At 40.9% G+C, this 24,854-nt stretch overlaps 1 protein-coding gene across 1 annotated transcript in view; it reads right to left on the bottom strand.

Annotated features, from left to right (window-relative positions):
* Positions 1-24,854, bottom strand: part of LOC135932647 (NLR family CARD domain-containing protein 3-like) — a 107,719-nt gene that overhangs the window by 75,422 nt on the left and 7,443 nt on the right. Inside the window, exons 4-8 of the mRNA XM_065470156.1 lie at positions 24,070-24,256; positions 22,134-23,913; positions 10,584-10,757; positions 9,826-9,999; positions 2,331-2,504 (exon numbers count right to left, since the gene is read on the bottom strand). Coding sequence (XP_065326228.1) covers positions 2,331-2,504; positions 9,826-9,999; positions 10,584-10,757; positions 22,134-23,913; positions 24,070-24,256 — 2,489 coding nt within the window. The remainder of the gene's footprint in view (positions 1-2,330; positions 2,505-9,825; positions 10,000-10,583; positions 10,758-22,133; positions 23,914-24,069; positions 24,257-24,854) is intronic.

Here is a 24,854-nt window from a genome sequence, read left to right as displayed (position 1 = left end):
AGCATCATCCGTTAAGGCTTAATCTTTTCCCTTGCATTATAACAATGTGAGGCGCTAATGCTAAGAAGGCTGCTGTTATTAGCTAATGCTAATGTGATGCAAGTTAGCATTATCCGATAATGCTGTCACTTTTCACTTGCTTTATAACAATGTGAGGGATAATGCTAAGTAGGCTGCCATTATTAGCTAATACTAATTTGAGGTGAATTACCATTTTCAGCTTATGCTAACAATGTTTTATCCTACTTTTTAACAATATAAGTAGCTAATGTGAACACTATTTTTCCTTTCCCTATATCAATGTGAACAGCTAGTGCTATGTAGGCTGATGTTAGCAGCTAATGCTAATTTGATGTGAATTACAATGTGTGTAATGCTAACACTGTTTTCCTTTACTTTATAACAATGTGAACGGCTAATGCTAAAACTGTTTTACCGAGCATTATAACAATCTGAGCTGCTAATGCTAAGAAGACCGCCATTAGCATGTCTAATTCAAGGCAAATAGGCATTAGAATGTAATGCTCGTATCGTTTTCCTTTGCTATATAACAAATTGAGCAGCTACTGCTAAGTAGACTGCAGTTAGTAGCTAATAATAATTTAATGCGAGTTAGCATTATCCGATAATGCTAACACTTTTCAACGATGTGAGCAGCTGATGCTAAAAAGGCTGCTGTTATTAGCTCATGCTAATTTGATGTGAGTTAGCATTATCTGTTAATGCCAACAATATTTTTTCTTACTTTTTAACAATATGAGTAGCTAATGTGAACACTTTTTTTCATTCAATTTTAACTTTTTCCCTGCGATGTGAATAGGACGATGCTAAATAGGACGCCATTAGTGGCTAATTCTAATTTTAGATGGAAAAGCATTAGCAGCTAATGCTCATACTCCTTTGCTTTGAAAGAATGACAGCAGCTAATGATACGAAGTCTACCGTTATTAACTATTGCTAATTTGATATGAATTAGCATTATGTGCTAATGCTAATACTGTTTTCCCTTCCCTTTTAACAATGTGAGCAGCTAATGCTAATTTGATGTAAATTAGCATTATATTAGTGAGCAGCTAATGCTAAGTAGGCTGCCGTTATTAACTAATGCTACTTTGAAGTGAATTAGCATTATGTGCTAATACTAATACTGTTTTCCCTTACTTTTTAACAATGTGAGCAGCTAATTCTAAGTACGCTGTTGTAAATAGCTCATGCTAATTTAATGTGAATTAGCATTATTCAATAATGCTGACACTGTTTTCGGTTTTCTCTTACTTATTAAAAATGATAGTAGCTAATACTAATACACCTTTCTATTGGGTAACAACGATGTGAGGAGTTAATGCTAAGTAGGCTGCTTTTAGCAGCTTATTCTAATTAGGGGTGAATAATTATTAGCAGCTAATGCTAATACCGTTTTCTCTTTCCTTATAACAATATGAGCAGCTAATGCTAATTTGATGTGAATTCGCATTATATTAGTGAGGAGTTAATGCTAAGTAGGCTATCATTAGCAGCTAAAGCTAATCTGAGGTGAATAAGCATTAGTAGCTAACGCGTATACCCTTCTCTCTTGTGTTATAATGATGTGAGACGTTAATGCTAAATAGACTTCCATAAGTGACTCTTTTCCCTTGCGTTATAAAGATGTGAAGGGTTTATTCTAAGTAGGCTACCATTAGCAGCCAAGTAGCCAATTTGAGGTGAATAAGCATTAGTAGCTAACGCCAATACCCTTCTCTGTAGTGTTATTATGATGTGAGACATTAATGCTAAAAAGGCTGCCATTAGAAGCTAATGGTAATACTGTTTTCCCTTGCTTTATACAACTTGAGCAGCTATTGTTAAGTGGGCCACTTTGCTCTGCTAAAGATTTGTGTGACCATGATGGAAACTCTGATAAGCTAATGCTGCGAAGCTAATGCTGTTTATGGGTCCTGTTAGAATCAATATTTCATTCTCATTCTGTTGTTTGAGAATAATAACAGAAAAATGTGCACTTGAGAACAAATTTATTGTGAATTCAGCTGTGAATGTAGAGTTCGTCATTATTTAAGCTTCCATTTCCATATGTTAGCTGACACTTTATTAGGTACACAATGGCATCTATCTCAGGTACACCTGTGACCTAAATGTTCCTGCAAACAGACTCCTTGGAGACCCCTACATAAATATCCATGTACTATCCAGCTAGACTAGTGTGTCTGTCCCTGACAATATTCATGCATGTGTGATTGTTCATGTCTCATCTGCAGGAAACAAACAGGAAGTGAGTAAAAGACACAGGAAATGTTTCCAGCTCTTCCTCCTCTATCAGACATTGTTCATACCTGAGAGTGTCCAGTCTCCAGCCTGGATCCTTCAGTCCAGCCGACAGCAGCTTCATTCCTGAGTCACCTGGATAATTGTAACTCAGGTCCAGCTCTCTCAGATGGGAGGGGTTGGAGCTCAGAGCTGAGGCCAGAGAAGTACAGCCTTCCTCTGTGATCAGACAGCCTGACAGACTGCAGACACACAAAACAACAATCTATCTGTCAACAATCATTTTCTCTTTGTCACAATAACATCTATCCATCCATTCAATGTAACTTTATTTATAAGTGACAATACCCAACAGACAACAACAATCATCTGAAACTGTTTAACAGTGTAAGGTAACAGCCTCCAATATTAGAGAGAAAGCCCCAACCATCAGACAATCCACTGTGAGCAGCACTTGGTGATGGTGGGAAGAAGAACTCCCTTTGACACAAAGATCCTCCCAGTGAAAACAGGGTCCAGGAGGATCTACCATGACCGGTCGCAGAGAAGAGATGAGCTCAGAGAGACAAGAACAAAACACAAACTAAGGAGAGAGAAGACAAAATTTAAGGACAGTAGTGACATATAAAAGCATCAGGAGTGAAAAGAGGGGATTGAAGAAATCAGAGCATCATGGGAAGTCCACCAGCAGCCTGAGCCTATAGCAGCATAACTAAGTGATGGTTCAGGGTCACCTGATCCAGCTCGAACTATAAGCTTTATCAAAAAGGAAAGTTTGAAGCTGATCTTCAAAGTAGAGAGGGTGTCTGTCTCCTGAACTCAAACTGGGAGCTGCTTCCACACCAAGTCCAACATAGCCAGGCTTTCTTTGCTGCTTTGTCAAAACCTCAAATCCCAGTCAGAGATGATGAGCATCATCACAGTGATGATCATTTCTCTGTTAACCCAGGCTTTCTGCTTCAGGATCTGTGCACGCTCACAGAACAAGGAGACATTTAAACATCATTTCACTAAATGGATGGACTGAGCTCAGCCTACAGATGAACTGGTGCCAGAGATCATAAAGAACATCAAATAGTCAAATTCAACACTTTAGATGGAAATAAGAGATTAATGCTGCAGACAATCATGAACCTGCTGAATTCATGAACATCAAGAATGCAGCGAGTGGTAAAATAAAGATTTGACCTCAGTGTGCTCAGTGTTACTGTCTGTTCCTAACATATTCCTAACATGATAGCTGCACGTTAGAGCTCTAAAACTGGAACTGACACATATTTAAACTCTACATGTTACTCAGTACATTCAGTTCTGACACTCGCCCACAGTCCAACAAAGGAAACATGGAGATCACATCAGTTTGTCATCACAGTCTAAGCAATTATTTTAATCACAGTTTTTAAAATCATGATTATTGTGAAAGTGCTCACTGGCTCTGAATATAAAAGCCATGGGTCACAGGAGGGATGTTGATCAGTGCTGGCTTGAAATGGGCGTCATTATGCGTCTCAACCAATGAGAGTATTGAGGGTGGGCCTAATACTACTGCAGCACTCACATGACCCAGGACAGGAAGAAAGGGGTGGGGACAGTTTTTTATCACCGGAGTACTTCATGTCTGAAGTATCACTTAAATGCATTACACGCTGTTGATTGAAGAAGTCGGTCTGAGGAACGTTCTTAGGATCAACAAATGATGGCATGTATGAGCCTCCCTCAAGACGCACCATCACAAGAAGAACACATGAGCTGTAGAAAAAGGAGAGACTACAAAAGCCATGGCGTTACAATATGAACCTGCTGTTGGTCTCTCTGGAGACTACTGGACGTAGCTGGGTAACCATGGTTACCTGGGAGTTACAGAAACATGCAGAACATGTGATTCATGTTGCACAGCAGTGGGATATTTGCACAGCTGTAACCCTGCAGGTATATTTAACATGATGTATTTCTCAGTGTCCTGTCTGTGTGTGAGAGACAAACAGCCTCTGTATGTGTGTGTAAATACAGCATGAATATGTAGAGGACATGTTTGTGTATATAAGTAAATGAATGCTCTACGTCATTTGAATCTTTGTTTCTTGTTTCTGTTGCAGGTCTGTGACTGAACCTCTGGGAGGAGAAAAGTTGGTTTCATGCTCTGTGATTCTGTGTTTTGTCATCTCTCTCAGGTGATGGAGAGCTCAGATGATGACCCCGCCTACGTGGTCAAATTCAAGTCTACATTCAGAACAGACCTGGAGACACACAAGCAAAATGCCAACATTGTATATGTGAAAACTGCTGCTGCACTGGAGCCAGATTCAAGGAGCTCAAGTGTTTACCCAGATCTGAGAGGCTGAAGTTTGGGCCTCAGTCACCAACTTACTGAAGGAAAAGAGGGTTGTTGGAGGGAAACCTGTGGAAGCAACAACATCCGAGCCACCAGAGAAAAAGTTGGCCCTATTGGTGCTTCATCAGAGTGTGATTGTGAACAGGAGGAAGACTCAGCTGAGAACAGTGTGGTGGATACAGAGCAGAGCCCACCATCAGTACAGAGGCCTGTCCATTAGAGTGCTGCTCCAAACATGCAGCACATGTACTTGGCCACAGCTGCAACATCTGTACCTGTGAAAGCTCGTTCTCTGTTGCTGCTCATATTGTACAGAAGAAGAGAGTTTCTTTATCATCAGAAAATGTCAATGAGCTTGTGTCTTAGCAGCTGGCTCGGTGCAGAGGAGGAAGAACATGTCAAGTCAGAGGAAGATAAATGCAGTTCATGTTGTCAACTCAACCTGGACGACTGAAAGAGTTTTTCTTTGTCTTGTTTCTGACTGAGATTCTCCAAAGGAAATCCAGTACAAACACACACTTCACACACTCAAAATCCCTGCACAGTAAATGAGCTGATGAGCGTTTGTGCTGCTGCCTGATAACAGAAAAATATTTCTGCTGGTTCCTGTTCTGAAAACACACATTTATAAATGTTCACTTGCTTTTGATCAAAGGTGCCTGTTATAATGTTATGATGGTGGCTCTGGACTCTGAGGGGAACTTTGTAAAAAACTAGATCAAATGTTGACGTCCTGGCAGAGGCAAAGAACTTTGATTTGATATTTGATTTGATTAGATTCATGTTTCAGCTCAGATTGACAGAAATATTTGAACTGCTACTGTGTTAAAGGGAATACTGCTGTTAGAAAGCACCTGATTTGTTTCACATCTGCACACTAAATGTTGCACTTCTATACACTACTTTTAAATTCATGATTGCATGTTGCTGTAACAATGCCATTAATGGAGATTTTGAGCTTCATTTGGGCGCATGCGCACGCAGCGACCGGCAGTGAGTGAGAGCTTGGCATCCTAAGTTTTTAAGTTCTTATCGTTTCTTTTCGTTTCTATCGCTGCCATGTGTTTTGGTTGAAGGAAGTGACAGTTTTCTTACAAAGTGACGCTCCACAACAGTGAGAACGTCATGGATTCTTTTTTCTTCATTGTGGTTGGATTTCTACTGTGCTGGATTGTTTCCAATGATGTGGCTGAGGCCGTGAGTCAGCTGAGGATTGTTTACTCCCGCGACGAACTGTTACAACTTAACTTACCATATGATGGTAAGGACCTCAGCTCATGTATGCCGGATTTTATACATAAAGACTCTAACAGAATGAGCGAGAAGAGGAAGAGGAAAAGAGGGAGACGTGGAGGTGTTAAATTGCGTCTGAGGAGACAACAGGTCAGTCGGTTTCCCCTGCCCTCTGTTATCCTTGGAAATGATCAGTCTCTTAGGAACAAGCTGGATGAACTCCAGGGAAACGTCAGGTTCCAGAAAGACTTCAGGGACAGCTGTGTAATGGCTTTTTCCGAGACATGGCTGACGGAGCTGGGTCAGGACGCCGATTTTTCAATTGACGGTTTTGGAGCTCCCTTTCACCGGGATCGGGATGCAAGGGTAACAGGGAAATCTCAAGGAGGGGGAGTATGCTTGTATGTGAACAAACATTACTGTAGCGCTGTGACTGTTAGAGAGCGTATTTGTACACCAGACATTGAACTTTTATCCGTGTCACTGCGCCCTTTTTATCTCCCTCGTGAGTTTCCACAACTTTTTATTACCATAGTTTACATTCACCCGAGGGCTCACCCCGCCTCCACTTGCAGCATCATTTCAGACGTAGTGCAGAAGCTGCAGGCGCTCTCTCCTGACGCACCAAACTTTATAATGGGGGATTTTAACAACATCTCTCTTAAATCAACTTTGGGCAATATGTATCAATATGTATCCTGTCCTACCAGACGGGATAAAATGTTGGACCTTTGTTACGGATCGGTGAAGAATGCTTATAAATCCCTCCCACTTCCTCCTCTGGGATCTTCTGACCATAACTGTGTGCATCTTCTGCCCATCTATAAAAATGTCTTAAAACGAGAGAAGACAAAGACTAAGGATGTTGACATATGGTCAGAAGAATCTGTGCTTACCTTGCAGGAATGTTTTAAGTGTACAGATTGGGAAGTTCTTATTCAGTCTTGTGGAGATGATCTCGACGCTTTGGTGGATGTTACTAGCTCTTATGCAGTATTTTGTAAAGATATGATTATACCCCATAAGCGCGTTAAAGTCTACGCTAATAATAAGCCATGGGTCACTAAAAGCGTCAAATCCTGTTTAAGGAAAAAGAGACAGGCCTTTAAAGAGGGGGCTGTTACCGATTTTCAGAAAGCCACCAAGGAACTGAAAATCGAGATCTTGAAAGCAAAACAGAGCTACAAAAACTTTTGGGTCTGCCTGGACTTGTATGAAAACCATAGCAGGGTTTCAAAATCCCCAGAGCAGCAGTCAGATCATTTTAGATGGTTTTAATTCAGACAGAGATTTTGCAAATGCTTTAAACATGTTTTATACTTGTTTTAGTTCTTCTGATTTTAGCGAGGATATTTTGGAACTGAAACAAAAACAGAGATACTCAGCACTTTATCATTGAACTCAGCGATGTCAAAAAGGCCTTTCATACAGTTAATGTGAACAAGAGCCAGGGTCCTGATAACATTAGTGGCCGCCTAATTAAATCTTGTGCTGATGAACTCAGTCCTATATTTCAGGTTATTTTTAATAAATCCTTGCAAACACAACATGTCCCCTCTCTTTGGAAAGAAGCAGTCAGGGTTCCTGTCCCTAAATCTAGTCGTCCAAAAATTCTAAATGACTTCAGGCCTGTTGCTTTCACTTCAGCTGTAATGAAAGTCTTTCAAAAAATCATCAGGAATGTGATTATGAAAGAGACTGAACATCAGCTGGATCCAATGCAGTTTGCATATAGGCCGAACAGAGGAGTGGAGGACGCACTTTTGACTTTACTAAATCTGATTCTTAAACATGTAGAGAGTAAAGGGACTTTTGTAAGACTTCTTTTCATTGATTTTTCTTCGGCTTTTAATACAATACAGCCCCATATTTTAATTAAAAGACTTTTAGAACAGTTTGAAATCAGGAAAAACCTGGTGGGCTGGATTTTAGATTTTTTAACTGACAGGTCACAAAGAGTGAGAATAAATGGGATTCTGTCTGACCCAGTGTTCTCCTCCACAGGTTCTCCTCAAGGGTGCGTCTTATCACCCTTATTATTTATTCTCTATACAAATATGTGTCAGAGCAGACATGAAAACAGGGTCATTATTAAATATGCAGATCACTCTGTTATTGTCAGCTTATTGAAAGAGGGTGAAACTAACCACGGTCCAGTCATTGATGACTTTGTTCAGTGGTGTGAGGAGTCTTATCTCCAGCTGAACATATCTAAAACAAAAAATATGGTGATTGATTTTAGGAAACAACAAAATGGGCACGCAGTCACTTTAATTAAAGGTCAGAAAATAGAGCAAGTACAATCATATAAATATCTTGGGACCATAATCAATGAAAAACTGAACTCTGATCAAAATTGCAAATCAGTTTGTAAAAAGGGTCACCAGCACCTTTATTGCCTTAGGAAACTTGCTCATTTCCACATTGACCAAAAAATGTTAACTTTGTTTTATCGTTCTTTTATTGAGTCTGTTTTATCCTTTTGTTTGGTGGCATGGTTCGGTCAGACCTCTGTCACAGAGAAACACTCACTGAATCAGATAGTGAGATGGTCCAGTCGTCTGATAGGTGAGCCACAGTCTTGTTTAGCCTCCCTATACTCCAAGCAGGTACAGAGGATGGCTTTATCAATCCTTAAAAATGGTTCCCATCCTCTAAGGGGTGAATTTCAGCTTCTTCCCTCAGGACGGAGGTTTCTATTTCCGAGATGCAGGACAAAGCGTTATAAAAATAGCTTTGTCTCCGTTGCTGTCACTGAATTAAATAAGAACTCTTTTTGATTCGAAATATTAAATTTACTATATATGTGCCACAGTGAGGTTTATATCTTTATTAGATATGTGTGTTTTTAAAGGGATGCCAAATGCTGTCATTTTTTCTGTAAAGCAAATTTACCTTGCCTATGGGTATAAATAAAGTTACCTTGAACCTTGAATGGTGATTCAAAGTGTTCATGGTTGCCCAGCACTGCAAATGATTGTACAAGTGTGACTGATCCACTTTCTAATGTGTGTGTAGCCAACACTGTGTGTCACTGTGTCACAGGTGAGTTTGTGTCTCCAGATTCTATGAGGAGAACAGGATATAGTGAATTAGTCCAGCAGCTTAAAGTCTGACCCCATCCTCCATTTAGATAACGCACACCAACAACTGAATACCTTTGCCTTTGTGCAGCTGACACTTCATTTAAATGTCCTTCTATTCTGGTTCATCTGGTTTCAGTTTCTATAAACACACAGGTTTCATCAGTGACTCCATGACCTCAGTAATCTTTGCTGAGCCTTAATGCTCTGAACAAAGCTGCACATCACAAGACTAAATAGAAATGAATCAGTCTTTCATTTCTCACTTCTGTTTGACTTCAGCTCTCAATGTCCCACCATAACCCATTGAAAGAATTACTGTCCATCCAGGGTCCTGAACATGAAGGTGATGAAGGTGGAGTATTGTGAGGGCTGATGGAGATGATGATGAAGATATTTAGCTGGTTTGCTAGTTAGCTGGTCTGCTAGTTAGCATGGAGCTAACTCCTTAGAACATTTGACACTAAACTGTGTATACTGTGTGAGCAGCTTTCATGGCTGCTCTGTGTTACTCTCCAGCCTCTCTTTAACTCAGTCCTCTCAGTTTTTTTCCACCTTACAAACTAGAAAACCTTCTTTTTCAGCTTCTCTACACCCAAGCTGTTGCTAAGGTGCTACCTGCATGGAGACTCGGTCTCTCTCACTGAACAATTACACTCGCCAGCCAGACTGACACCACTCCACAAGTACACCACTAGGAGGCGCTAAAAGACTACAAAAACACCAAACCTGGGACTGTGACATATTCAGTCTGTTCAAATGTCCAGCATGGATATATGAAGAATGTGAAAAACATAAGGTGAACAAATATCACTAATCAATGATTTACATTCAGACATCCCTATAAAGTCACTGTTTATGCCTTAATATAAATCCAGTGTGAAAGGATCAGCAGTAAAAAAATTAAATCCTGACCTGAGAGTTTCCATTTTACAGTGTGGACTCTTCACACCAGCAGACAGAAGCTTCACTCCTGAATCCTGCAGGTCAGAGTTACTCAGGTCCAGCTCTCTCAGACTAGAGGACTGAGAGCCGAGGACTGAGAACAGAGCTTCATAGCCTCTCTCTGAGAACTGACAATGACTGAGTCTGAAAAATGAGAAAAAAAGATAAACATTAAACAAACACTGTTGTTAAAATGTAGTGAAGGTGCACTGAAGTGTTGTTAGATTCAGCAGTATGCAATCCTGTTTCTACAGGAATCCTACATTCCTGACTAAGATACAACAAATGAATGACACTGACAGACACTGGTTAAAATACACTGATCAAACGAAGAAAATATCAAAATGGTACTTAGTTTTTTTCAGGAATCCTCCTTTCCTTACTAAGATACAACAACAAATTACCTTTAATAGCTTAAATACACTGTTAACAAAAGTACACTTATCAAATTGGTACTCGGTAGAGTGACGGATCAATTCTGGTATTCTAGGGCAAATGCCAAATGGGCTCCATGTGCCGGACAGTGAGGTCAGGGCATTAACACCAAAGCAGCTGATATTGATCAATAATTCTCTGCTACTTAAACAATCAGAAAACTAGTGCAGATGTTAAACTGACTTGATGTTATACTTTGATTAAAAAGTATTTATTTCTATATCCGTTTAGGTGGAGCATTTTACTTAGTTAATTCTGCTAATTTGATGAAAAACAACCTCACTCAATCTCACCTCAGCATATTCAGTTTACAGTGTGGAATTTTCAGTCCAGCAGAAAGAAGCTTCATTTCTGAATCCTGCAGGTTGTTGATACTCAGGTCCAACCCTCTCAGACTAGAAAGCAGTGAGCTGAGAACTGAGGACAGAGCTTTACAGCCTCTCTCTGAGAGATAAGGCACATTCAGCCTAAAGCAAAAGGGAAAAAAAGATCTAAACTGGAATTTAAAAACATATTGGTAAACAGAAACAAGTGAGGATCTGGTAGATTTACCGACACCGGTTTAGTACCTGCTGGCACATCCATACACAGCTGTTCATCGGCTTCCCAAAATAAATATTGTTCTAAATAATTCTTACTGATCACAAACTGAATCTTGCTGCAGTTTCTCACAGTTCACCTGTTTCATTTGTGGGTGACTGCATCTCAAATGATCATGGAACTTCGACTCAACCATCGCCAATTTAAATTGCATGGTGGTGTGGGATTTTGGCTTTATATCTCAAAAACTTTTCAATATATATTGGGGGTTTTATTGTGAAAAATTGCTTATCAACCTACTTCCAGCATGTTTGTTCACACTTTTGCTCATAGTTGACAATATTTTTTTGAAACCTTTTCACACATAGTGGTCACTACAGTGGACAGTTATTCAAAGGCTGTTTTCTTGTATTTGTCAGTGTTGATGGTATACTTGCACAGAAACCACTTCATTGGACACTGATGTGTCACTCCATACCCTGCTACCCACTGGTCATTTAATGTTACTATAGATGTGTGAAGTGTTTCATTGTAATTATTGTTATGTAACCCTTTCATGCATGAATTATGACAACCTCAATCAGGATTTTTTTTCTCAAGTATTTTTATTCATCTTTTCATGCCTAAAGTGGAATAAAATACTCAAGAAAAAAATCCTGATTGAGGTTGTCATGATTCGTGCATGAAAGGGTTAATTATCTTTAAATAAATCTAAAGATAAAAGCATATATTGAACAACATTTTTCTCTGTTATAATTAGAATACCGCCTGAAAACAACATGTTTGGTCTATTCAGATGAGACCATCTACTGACATTTTTCTTTTTATGGTACAAATTGCAGTTGCTCAATCCAGCATGAAAATCATTTACAGTTTTTATTTTGGATTATTGTAATTATACGGTGGAATAGTGTTGAGCACCATTGCCTCACAACAAAAAGACATGCAGTTAATGGGGTTAGATACTTTATTCATCCCAAAAGGGAAATGTTTGTGTTACTGCAGTACAATAATGAGTAAAAATAATACAGGTGAAGTCTGGTTAATTAGTGAACCTAAACTGTCTATAGGTGTGAGTGTGAATGATTCTCTGACTCTCTGTGTTAGCCAACTGGGATATGCTCCGTCCCTGTTAAAGTGAATTGTTTAATGTTGTCATTTTTATGCTTACCACATCTACATTGTTTCAAACTCTGTTTTCAAAGGCATTCCTTTGGTTCTGACCAAATTTTCCCTCGTTAGTGAGTAAAAGACCGGTTGAAGATGTTCTGTCTTGTTTTCTGTTCTTCATGAGGAATAAGTCTCTAAACTAGCAGGGCATGTGGAAACACAGACCCAACAGTCCCCCTCACAACCCTGAACTGGGATTATGCTATTCAGAAATTGTCACTTGTTGTGCTTAACAATGTGAAGTTTTTATTAGCGTTAGTTCAAATTTCTTATAGGATTTTACAGGACTGTTCCTTCTACCATCCTGTTGTAATGTGCTGGATTCATCAAACAGGAGTATCTTAAAACAGCCTGCAACTTAGAAAGAATACTAATTTTAAAAAAAGTCTCTAAATGGGTAAGATTGCATCAATTAGAAGTTCTGAATGTAGAGCAGGGCGATATGGCCAAAAATATTTATCACAATATATATTTGAAAATTTGCGATAACGATATAACTGACGATATAATTGATGCAAGACAAAATACAACTCCACAACTTTAAAAAAAAACCATTCATTTATTTTCACTTAAACAAGCAGCTGTTTTTTTTGTGCATTAAAGCTATATAAAAATGTAACAGTGCAAATGCAAATTCCTTGCTGAAAGTTTAACCAAAAGGCATTTCCAGTACAAATGGGCCGAGATATCCTGAGCATAACCATGTATAATATCCACTGAAGTTAAAAAGAGGTGCTTTGCAACATTAAACTGCAGTGTGCCAAATAAAAAAAGTCAAATACGTATTTTTCGGACCATAAGGCGCACGGATTATAAGGCACATTAAGCAAAACAATGCAGTCAGATGAATCAAACTTTATTCAACTCATTCTTCTTGCTTCCTCCACTTGACATGTTATTGACTAACCTCGTATTGTGGATGGATTATCTCAGTTGTTCTCCTGACTGTTTGGTCCGTTTACAACATCCTGCCATGCGATTGCATTTGTCTCTAACCATCAGGAACCTTCACGTTAACGTTTATCGAGTGGAAAAGTGTTAGCGTTCATCCTCCAGCTTCACTGTTTATGTTATGCTAACATAGCTGTGTCGCTAGCGATCATGTAGCACATCATTATATACCAGTTATCCCAACTTCAGTAACCCTACAAACGTCACTGCTGTTTAGTTTCCCGTCTTCATTTATGTTGGAAGTGATAGCAGAGCTGTACATTTGAATTTTTTCAGAAATCTCTTAGTCAGAACATGCTATATCATGTTTAGGTAACTAGCGAAACTAGCGAGTTAACTTCCGCTAACTTCTAACTCCGTTAAGTGTAATAAATTCTGTTTTCATGGATGCCTGGATGTTAAACTTAAAGGTTACACCTGGTAAAGCATCAATGCTGATCGTTTTATTAAAGATGAAAGAATTTAGAAAGTTTTTAACTCTTAGTGATGCTGCAGTGTTCGTTCGACTTTGGGACCTGAAGAAGACGGAGTTTAGGACCAGAATTACTCCAAGATTTACGAGCACCTTAGTCCGACAAATACGGTAATAACGATGGCCCGCTTGCATGTTCTACAAAAAAAATGTGCTTTGTTGTGTATCTGACAGACAAACACCAAACCAGTTCCACATCACTGAAGTTGCACCATTTTTACAAATCAATTTTGGTTCATCCGTTTCACTCAATGATCTGCTTTCGCCCTTCTCATTCTCCGTTGCCGCTGTGCTTTTTCGGCCATGTGCGTATGAAAACAAAGGTACTGCGCATGTGCGTTTTACCCATATTCTATCGCAATATTTCATTTTCTTATCGTTGCCTAACATTGTACCGGTATTACCGTGAACGGTATAATATGGCCCAGCCCTGTCTGTTGGTTTTGTCTAATATTCATATAACTGCCCATCCCTAAACTCCTTTACCCCCAGTGAGTCTGAGCAGTACCAATAGCAAAGAGGTGCAACACTGATGAAGCTGTGAGCTGAGCTGCAGTGATGAGTGAGGGAGCTGACTGTCTGCACTGCTGAGGTGAAGCAGAATAACAGATGTACTTTCTTTTAAAGGTGGCTAGTGGAAGGTTAGGGAAAGACGAGTCCTCATTCTATGAACAGGGGACCGTTCTTCGTACCTCGCTTACTACATCCAAGATCAAATGACACATCCAAGATTAAATCATCGCGCCAACTTTGAGCTCGCTAATCCGGTTCTCCGAACACACCTGTTGTTGACGATTAGTATAGCTGGGTGGCTTAAAAGGGGCTACGCATCGATAGTAGAAACATTGATCGGCAACCCTTTGATTGGTCGGCGAGGATGTCAAAGGAGCGCGCTCAGTATTTCACGGCAGCAGAGCAAGAACTCTTGACTGAGGGATATCAGGAGTTTCAGAGTTTAATTAAAACGCAAGGGAACACTGCAAAGGCTGCAAAAGCAAGAAGAGAGGGCTGGCAGAAAGTTGCTGACAAATTAAACTCGTAAATAATTTATTATATTATATTACATTATATCCTCTTTCACATTAGAGCCACAACAGGACCCACTAGAACATGGGAACAAGTAAAAGTGAAATATAAGAATATTCTACAGAATGGTAATATTTATCACTTATATTGCTTTTAGTCTCTTGAAAAGAGACCCTGAAATAATCTGTTTGTTTGATTATAACAGCAACCAAGAAAAGGGCAGAGCAAATAAAGACAGGTGGTGGTCCTGCACCCCCTCGTCACACCCCGGCAGAGGAGCTGGCCCTAGGGTTGAATGCCACCAGACCCATTATTGAGGGCATCCCTGGGGGCAGCTCTTCCTTAGACCAGCAGCCGGGGTGCAGTAGCAGCAGGACCTTCATAACTGGTGAATGAGCTCATAATTCTATTTGTACAATATAAAATATTTTACATGAAGTATTACGTGAAGTACCCTCAGAAGGTCTGCTAGATGATGTTAATGCAGCACTACGGATGATACCTACAACCACGATTACCGACACTAACAAGCTGATCTACAATACGGCAGCAGTGATCAGTGAGATGCTTGGCTACAAGTTGAACAGCCACAAGGGGCAGTACCCTCCATGGAGAAGGAGGCTAGAGGGCAAGATCAAAGTAGCACGAAGGGAGGTTAGCCAACTAACGGAGTTGCAGAAAGGCGCGACAAAGAAGGTGCATAAGAAATACAGCAAGCTGTCCATACCTGAGGCCTTGGAAACTGCCAAGCAAAGACTCACAGCCTTGGCCAGCCGCTTGAAGAGGTACACCAGAGAGATAGAAGGCAGGAGAATAAACCAGCTGTTCTCCACAGAACCAGCAAAGGTGTACGCTCAGTGGCAAGGGAACAATAAGAGAACAGCACCACCAAGGCTGGAGACGGAGCAATACTGGAAGAGCATATGGGAGAAGGATGCAACCTATAACGGCAATGCTAAGTAGCTAGTGGATCTGAGGGCAGACCATAGCGACCTCCCTGAACAGGGTCCAGTAACCATCACAGTGGCAGACATCCAAGAAAGGGTCTCCAGTATGAAGAGTTGGACAGCACCAGGCCCTGACATCGTTCACGCCTACTGGCTGAAGAAGCTGACTGCACTCCACGAGCGTCTGGCAGCACAAATGAACCAGCTGCTAGTTAACGAGAGACACCCGGAATGGCTAACCGAAGGTCGGACGGTCCTGATCCCCAAGGACCCCAAGAAGGGACCAGTCCCATCCAACTACCGACCAATAACCTGCCTCAGTACTACATGGAAGCTCCTGTCAGGCATCATATCGGCTAAGATGAACAGGCACATGAGTCAATACATGAGTACAGAAAGGAATTGGCAAGAATACCAGAGGCGCAAAACACCAGCTACTGGTAGACAGAACAGTCAGCCGAGACTGCAAGACCAGACTGACCAACCTGTGCATTACAAGAAGGCCTATGACTCAATGCCCCACAGCTGGATACTGGAATGCCTAGAATTGTACAAAATCAACAGGACCCTAAGAGCCTTCATCAGGAACTCAATGGGGATGTGGCATACAACACTAGAGGCCAACTCCAAGCCCATAGCACATGTCACAAGAGGGAAGGTAGTCAGAACTGAGGGGATTGAACTACCAGAAGGCAACATTGCAGACATAGAGGACAGTTACAAGTACCTGGGGATCCCGCAAGCAAATGAAGCGGCCATGAAGAGGCCGCTAGGAAAGCTGCAACTACCAAGTACCTGCAGAGGGTCAGGCAAGTCCTGAGGAGTCAGCTGAACGGTAAGAACAAGATCCGGGCCATCAACACCTACGCCCTGCCCGTGATCAGGTACCCTGCTGGGGTAATAGGCTGGCCAAAGGAGGAGATAGAAGCCACTGACATAAAGACAAGAAAGCTCCTTACCATGCATGGAGGGTTTCACCCCAAGTCCAGCACCCTGAGGCTGTACGCTAAGCGGAAGGAAGGGGGCCGGGGACTGGTGAGTGTCAGCACCACAGTCCAGGATGAGACAAGAAACATCCACGAATACATCACAAAGATGGACCCAACTGACAGCGTGCTCAGTGAATACCTCAGGCAGCAGAAACCCAAGAAAGAGGAGGGAGAAGAGGAACCATCATGGAAGGACAGGCCCCTGCACGGTATGTACCACCGGCAGATAGAGGAGGTGGCTGATATCCAGAAATCCTACCAGTGGCTGGACAAAGCTGGACTGAAAGACAGCACAGAGGCACTAATCATGGCAGCACAAGAACAAGCTCTGAGTACAAGATCCATAGAGGCTGGGGTCTATCACACCAGGCAAGACCCCAGGTGCAGGCTGTGTAAAGATGCCCCAGAGACAATCCAGCACATAACAGCAGGGTGCAAGATGCTAGCAGGCAAGGCATACATGGAACGCCATAACCAAGTGGCCGGCATAGTGTACAGGAACATCTGTGCCGAGTATAACCTGGAAGTCCCAAGGTCAAAATGTGAGATGCCCCCGAGGGTGATGGAGAATGACCGAGCTAAGATCCTGTGGGACCTTCCAGATGCAGACGGACAAAATGGTGGTGGCTAACCAACCGGACATAGTGGTGGTAGACAAACAGAAGAAGACGGCTGTAGTGATCGATGTAGCGGTTCCGAATGACAGCAATATCAGGAAGAAGGAACACGGGAAGCTGGAGAAATACCAAGGGCTCAGAGAAGAGCTCGAGAGGATGTGGAGGGTGAAGGTAACGGTGGTCCCCGTGGTAATCGGAGCACTAGGTGCAGTGACTCCCAAGCTAGGCGAGTGGCTCCAGCAGATCCCGGGAATAACATAGGAGATCTCTGTCCAGAAGAGCGCAGTCCTGGGAACAGCTAAGATACTGCGCAGGACCCTCAAGGACCCGAGCTTGAAGGATAAACCGCCCGCAGGGGCGTGCTGGGTGTTATGTTATATATATATATCTATATAGATATATAGATATATATATATATAGATATATAGATATAGATATACACATATACACACATATACATATACATATATACATATACATATATATATACATATACATATATACATATACATATATACATATACATATATACATATACATATATACATATACATATACATATATACATATACATATATATATATACATATACATATATACATATACATATATACATATACATATACATATATACATATACATATATATATATACATATACATATATACATATACATATATATATATATATATACATATACATATATACATATACATATATACATATATACATATACACATATACATATACATATACACATATACATATATATATATACATATACATATACATATACATATATACATATACATATACATATACATATATACATATACATATACATATACATATACATATATACATATATATATATATATATATATATATATATATATATATATATATATATATACATATACATATACATATATTAGGGGTGCAACGATACAGAAAATTCACGGTTCGGTTCGATTCGATACTCTGGTGTCACGGTTCGATACTTTTTCGATACAAAAAAATGTTCATGCCTTTTTAATTTGTCACTTATTAAAATTATAAATATATATTTTCATTCAAAAGTACAGTTTTTAAATGTAATGTTGCTGAAACAACAAAATAATAAAAAAAATAAATCTATCTGATCGAGAAATCACTCATCTATGGAAAAGAGAGTTTATTACAGAGAAATGGCTCTTTTCAAAATAAAAGCTATACTATACGCTTCTTCTGGGGTATATTCTCAGCAGCATATTAAACATATCAGGTCCCCATAAGGAGAATCTTGTGCTAACAGCTGTCTAAATGACTCGGGTAAAGTTTGTAGCATGCGTGCTTGTTGTTTTTGTCCGCTTCCACTTGTCTTTGCACTAAGATGATGTCGGAGTAAATGTGCAGTCATATTCGTTGTGTTCTCACTAGTGCTGTCAGTATTAATCTCGTTGAAATGACGTTAACAACACAACACGGCAAATCTCCGTTAACAAGCTACCGCGGATCGCCCCGTGCGTGGGGCTGGACGGCGTCAACACTTTAACCAGCAAACTGCGCTAACGCACTAGTTCCCACCCATGTAATTGAGCATTGCGTGGCACATCCGACATACTGTTTTACTTTTGTCAATGACGCGCTTACCATCAGGGTCATGCTTCACATGAAAACCAAGATAGTTCCAAACGCCAGATCTGAATTAGGGTGGGGGAGGTTCAATTTGCCATGTTGCAACGAGCTTAACTTCTGTCTCGCTAGCTTGCGCTGCGCTCAGTGGATCAGCGCTCGACAGTGCAGCCTAGGCGGATAAGTCGAACGCAGATCCACTGACCTCTCAACGCAAACAGCATCGTCAGAAGAAAAGTTGATAAAATAAATAAAAAATTTTGTATTGTTCGATACATATGCGTACCGAACCGAAAGCACTGTATCGAACGGTTCAATATCGATACGAGTATTGTTGCACCCCTAATATATATATATACAGGGAGTGCAGAATTATTAGGCAAGTTGTATTTTTGAGGAATAATTTTATTATTGAACAACAACCATGTTCTCAGTGAACCCAAAAAACTCATTAATATCAAAGCTGAATATTTTTGGAAGTAGTTTTTAGTTTGTTTTTAGTTTTAGCTATTTTAGGGGGATATCTGTGTGTGCAGGTGACTATTACTGTGCATAATTATTAGGCAACTTAACAAAACACAAATATATACCAATTTCAATTATTTATTTTTACCAGTGAAACCAATATAACATCTCCACATTCACAAATATACATTTCTGACATTCAAAAACAAAACAAAAACAAATCAGCGACCAATATAGCCACCTTTCTTTGCAAGGACACTCAAAAGCCTGCCATCCATGGATTCTGTCAGTGTTTTGATCTGTTCACCATCAACATTGCGTGCAGCAGCAACCACAGCCTCCCAGACACTGTTCAGAGAGGTGTACTGTTTTCCCTCCTTGTAAATCTCACATTTGATGATGGACCACAGGTTCTCAATGGGGTTCAGATCAGGTGAACAAGGAGGCCATGTCATTAGTTTTTCTTCTTTTATACCCTTTCTTGCCAGCCACGCTGTGGAGTACTTGGACGCGTGTGATGGAGCATTGTCCTGCATGAAAATCATGTCTTTCTTGAAGGATGCAGACTTCTTCCTGTACCACTGCTTGAAGGTGTCTTCCAGAAACTGGCAGTAGGACTGGGAGTTGAGCTTGACTCCATCCTCAACCCGAAAAGGCCCCACAAGCTCATCTTTGACGATACCAGCCCAAACCAGTACTCCACCTCCACCTTGCTGGCGTCTGAGTCGGACTGGAGCTCTCTGCCCTTTACCAATCCAGCCACGGGCCCATCCATCTGGCCCATCAAGACTCACTCTCATTTCATCAGTCCATAAAACCTTAGAAAAATCAGTCTTGAGATATTTCTTGGCCCAGTCTTGACGTTTCAGCTTGTGTGTCTTGTTCAGTGGTGGTCGTCTTTCAGCCTTTCTTACCTTGGCCATGTCTCTGAGTATTGCACACCTTGTGCTTTTGGGCACTCCAGTGATGTTGCAGCTCTGAAATATGGCCAAACTGGTGGCAAGTGGCATCTTGGCAGCTGCACGCTTGACTTTTCTCAGTTCATGAGCAGTTATTTTGCGCCTTGGTTTTTCCACACGCTTCTTGCAACCCTGTTGACTATTTTGAATGAAACGCTTGATTGTTCGATGATCATGCTTCAGAAGCTTTGCAATTTTAAGACTGCTGCATCCCTCTGCAAGATATCTCACTATTTTTGACTTTTCTGAGCCTGTCAAGTCCTTCTTTTGACCCATTTTGCCAAAGGAAAGGAAGTTGCCTAATAATTATGCACACCTGATATAGGGTGTTGATGTCATTAGACCACACCCCTTCTCATTACAGAGATACACATCACCTAATATGCTTAATTGGTAGTAGGCTTTCGAGCCTATACAGCTTGGAGTAAGACAACATGCATGAAGAGGATGATGTGGACAAAATACTCATTTGCCTAATAATTCTGCACTCCCTGTATATATATATATATATATATATATATATATATATATATATATATATATATATATATATATATATATAAGGAAGGATCCTGTCTATCCCGTCTATCCCGCAATATACGCTGAATTCTGAAAACTCTCCTTATCAATCTTGCACCTTCCGCAATGGGTTGCTCGCGTACAAACGGACAGGACATGGCTGCGACAGACTTCCCAAATCCACCTTCGCTTTTATAGCCGTGGTCTCTCATCTTGATTACACAAAGTAATTTACTATTACTACTCTAAAATATGAATTACATCTGAAATAATCAAATACATGAAATAGAATGATTAATAGTACATTTCCCTTTTTTTAGGAAATGACCTGTATGTATCTGTATGAAATCAATAAAAGAATCAAATACTGCATTATCTTTAGTTACATTGATAATATTTATTTATGGAAAAACAGTGGAGAAATATCGCTGTTGCTTTCGTATAAATGAAGCGGACATACTTGAGTGGCCGCGATCTAATCCTGTTTACATAAAGTAAGCCTGCTCCCGAGCAGGTTTACGCTTACGGATCTGTTGCTATGACAGCAAGTCCCGGATGAGCTTAGGAGAACCGAATGATCCAAGATCACGCGAAATCGTCAGCAATCAAATCCGGCTAACTTACTTAGCGAGGTACGAAGAACGGACCCCAGGTGATAGGTTTAAGTACTCAGCAATGAGAGAGAAGGCTGGCTCAGATCCTCGTGAGTGAGGGTTAGTTACTCCAGGATAAAGTCAAGATATGATGAAGAGATTCTGGGAGACTGAACCAGTGAAGTTTAATGGAAATTATTTCTACTAAAGCAGATATAGTGATTAGTCCTTCCATCAGTCATCCACAAAGCAGTGAGATAAAGTCTCAAGTCTCATTCTGCACAGTGTAAATGTCAATGTCCTCTGGATCCTCACTGATCATTGGATTCTGTCACAAACTGTCAAGGTTCACAGACTGTGTACAGTCAGAAAACAAAGTGATGACATAGGAGGGATTGAAAAAGAATCAAGCTAATAGATCTAACAGCAGGAAACCTGAAGAGACACGAGGAATATGATTGAATCTACCAGCACAGTACAATCACCAGTACAGTTCTCCAATCTGCTGGGTAACTGTACTGGTGAGGCTGATTGTAACATATAGAAATGAATTCATCTTCAGCTGAGCAATAAGACCAGAGGAGGAATGAGGGAGTTGATGATTATCACCTATGGCTCCATCACAGTCTTTGAACGTCTTCAGTCAGTGCCCTGTGTGGTCAAGTCCCAGTTTATATTTCTGACCTTCTAGAAACATACAGCTCTTCTCACAGTCTGAGATCCAGTCAAAGGCTGTTACTGGTCCCACTAACTCATTTATTCAGACTCTAGTGTTCAGAGTGGCCTTTAACTAGTTTTAGGCTGTATGATGTTCAGTGTTTGCTGTTTTATGGGTTCATCTTCTGTTTTCTTTGCCTGTTTCTATTGTAAAGCACTTTGTGGTTTTTCACATGTGAAAGCTGCTGTATAAATAAAGTTTATAGTATAGTAATAAGTTTTTAAGCGTCCATCACACATTGCACTGATGACATATTTACTTACATGACTTTGTTGGAGGCTTTGACCACTGGCAGCAGCCTCAGAAGAGCCTCCTCTGAAGCAGAGTATTTCTGCAGGTCAAACACATCCAGATCTTTTTCTGATGACAGTAAGATGAAGACCAGAGCTGACCACTGAGCAGGAGACAGTTTATCTGTGGAGAGACTTCCTGATCTCAGGGACTGTTGGATCTCCTCCACTAGAGAACGATCATTCAGTTCATTCAGACAGTGGAACAAATTGATGCTTTTCTCTACAGACAGATTCTCACTGAGCTTCTTCTTGATGTACTGGACTGTTTCCTGATTGGTCTGTGAGCTACTTCCTGTTTGTGTCAGCAGACCTCGTAGGAGAGTCTGATTGGTCTGCAGTGAAAGACCCAGGAGGAAGCGGAGGAACAAGTCCAGGTGTCCATTTGGACTCTGTAAGGCCTTGTTCACAGCACTCCGGTGGAGAGATTCTTTTTTGCCTAAAAAGCTAAAACGCTGTTTCTGTTCAAGCAGATTTTTTCCAGAGTTGATGAAGGTCAGATGGACATGAAGAGCAGCCAGAAACTCCTGAACACTCAGATGGATGAAGCAGAACGCCTTGTCCTGGTACAGTCCTCTCTCCTCTTTAAAGATCTGTGTGAACACTCCTGAGTACACTGAGGCTGCTCTGATATCGATGCCACACTCTGTCAGGTCTGATTCATAGAAGATCAGGTTTCCTTTCTGCAGCTGATCAAAAGCCAGTTTTCCCAGAGACTCAATCATCTTCCTGCTCTCTGGACTCCAGTGTGGATCTGTCTCAGCTCCTCCATCATACTTGACCTTCTTCACTTTGGCCTGAACCACCAGGAAGTGGATGTACATCTCAGTCAGGGTCTTGGGCAGCTGTCCTCCCTCTCTGTTTTCCAGCACATCCTCCAGAACTGTAGCAGTGATCCAGCAGAAGACTGGGATGTGGCACATGATGTAGAGGCTTCGTGATGTCTTGATGTGGGAGATGATCCTGCTGGCCTGCTCCTCATCTCTGAATCTCTTCCTGAAGTACTCCTCCTTCTGTGGGTCAGTGAACCCTCTGACCTCTGTCACCATGCCAACACAGTCAGGAGGGATCTGATTGGCTGCTGCAGGCCGTGTGGTTATCCAGAGGCGAGCAGAGGGAAGCAGTTTCCCCCTGATGAGGTTTATCAGCAGCACATCCACTGAGGTGGACTTTCTAGGGTCAGTTAGGATTGTAGTTTTGTGGAAGTCCAGAGGAAGTCGACACTCATCCAGACCATCAAAGATGAACACAACCTGGAAGTCTTCAAAGCTGCAGATTCCTGCTTCTTTGGTTTCAGTAAAGAAGTGATGAACAAGTCCCACCAAGCTGAACTTTTCCTCTTTCAGCACATTCAGCTCTCTGAAAGTGAATGGAAATATGAACTGGATGTCCTGGTTGGCTTTGTCTTCAGCCCAGTCCAGGGTGTATTTCTGTGTTAAGACTGTTTTCCCAATGCCAGCCACTCCCTTTGTCAGCACTGTTCTGATTGGTTCATCTCTTCCAGGTGAGGCTTTAAAGATGTCTTCTTGTCTGATTGTTGTTTCTGGTCTGTCTGGTTTCCTGGATGCTGTTTCAATCTGTCTGACCTCATGTTCATCATTGACCTCTGCAGTGCCTCCCTCTGTGATGTAGAGCTCTGTGTAGATCTGATTCAGAAGGGTTGGGTTTCCTGCTTTAGCAATCCCCTCAAACACACATTGGAACTTCTTCTTCAGTGCAGATTTAAAGTTATGTTGACAAACTGTAGGGTTTTCTGAATGAAAAAAAATTAAAAGTACAATATTTTAAGTGGAAATAAAGACTTAACTTCTAAAATAATGACTCTTTAAAAGATGTTACTCCATCTCTTGAGACATTAGTAAATGTCTCATTTATCCAGCAGCTTAAATCTTTAGATAAATCCTCTTACTGCTCTGCAGACGGTCAGCCAGCTCCTCCTGCTTCATTCTCCTCAGGAAGTCCACTGTGATCTTCACAAATGCCTCTCTGCTGCTGCTCCTCTGACTCTCTAAGCATTCTGGGTCATCTGGACTCAGAACCTTCTGGATCTTCTTCAGCTCGTTCTTCACAAAAGTGATGATGTTGTCCTCCAGCATCTGGAACAGAATACTTTATGAAAGAGCCAATCAAACTGAAATCATGGAGCCAAACATCAGATCTATGTTGGAAAATTAGGTTTGGGTTTAAAATTGATTCCTTATTCAAAATGATTTTTATTTGATTTATCCGATATTGATTAAATAAATCCTGAAATCAATTTTTAAATATAAATGTATTTCGCCAGAATCTCAGCTTCAAACTCTATTTAACAACCAGCCAACAGCTAAAACGGATTTGGCAAAAAGATGTAAAAACAAAGCGCAGCTCCCCCCGTTCACCTGTCGGGTGCTGAAAGCCGACGTTACAGATTCTGAGGCAGCAGATTTCTCCTACTAAAATTGAATGAACCAGCAGCAAAAGAATATCAAAACTATGCTTCATGTTTGAAAACCATTATCATGAATTCCCTCTTACTTTGGCTGTTTTGCTTCCACCACTATAAAAATCACACTTCAAGCCCAGCTCTCTCTCTCTCAGTGCACGCAGAGACCAGTTTACCTTCAAAAATCTGTTTTCTGCATTATTTGCTTGCTTATTACGCACCAGTTTACCGTTGTGTACACCACTTTCGCTCGCTGTTTTTTCGTTTTTACC

Source organism: Pelmatolapia mariae, linkage group LG3_W, assembly GCF_036321145.2.
Source record: "Pelmatolapia mariae isolate MD_Pm_ZW linkage group LG3_W, Pm_UMD_F_2, whole genome shotgun sequence".
Lineage (NCBI taxonomy): Eukaryota > Metazoa > Chordata > Actinopteri > Cichliformes > Cichlidae > Pelmatolapia > Pelmatolapia mariae.
The sequence above is the reverse complement of the archived record's forward strand: the minus strand, read 5'-3'. Positions and strand labels throughout refer to the sequence as shown.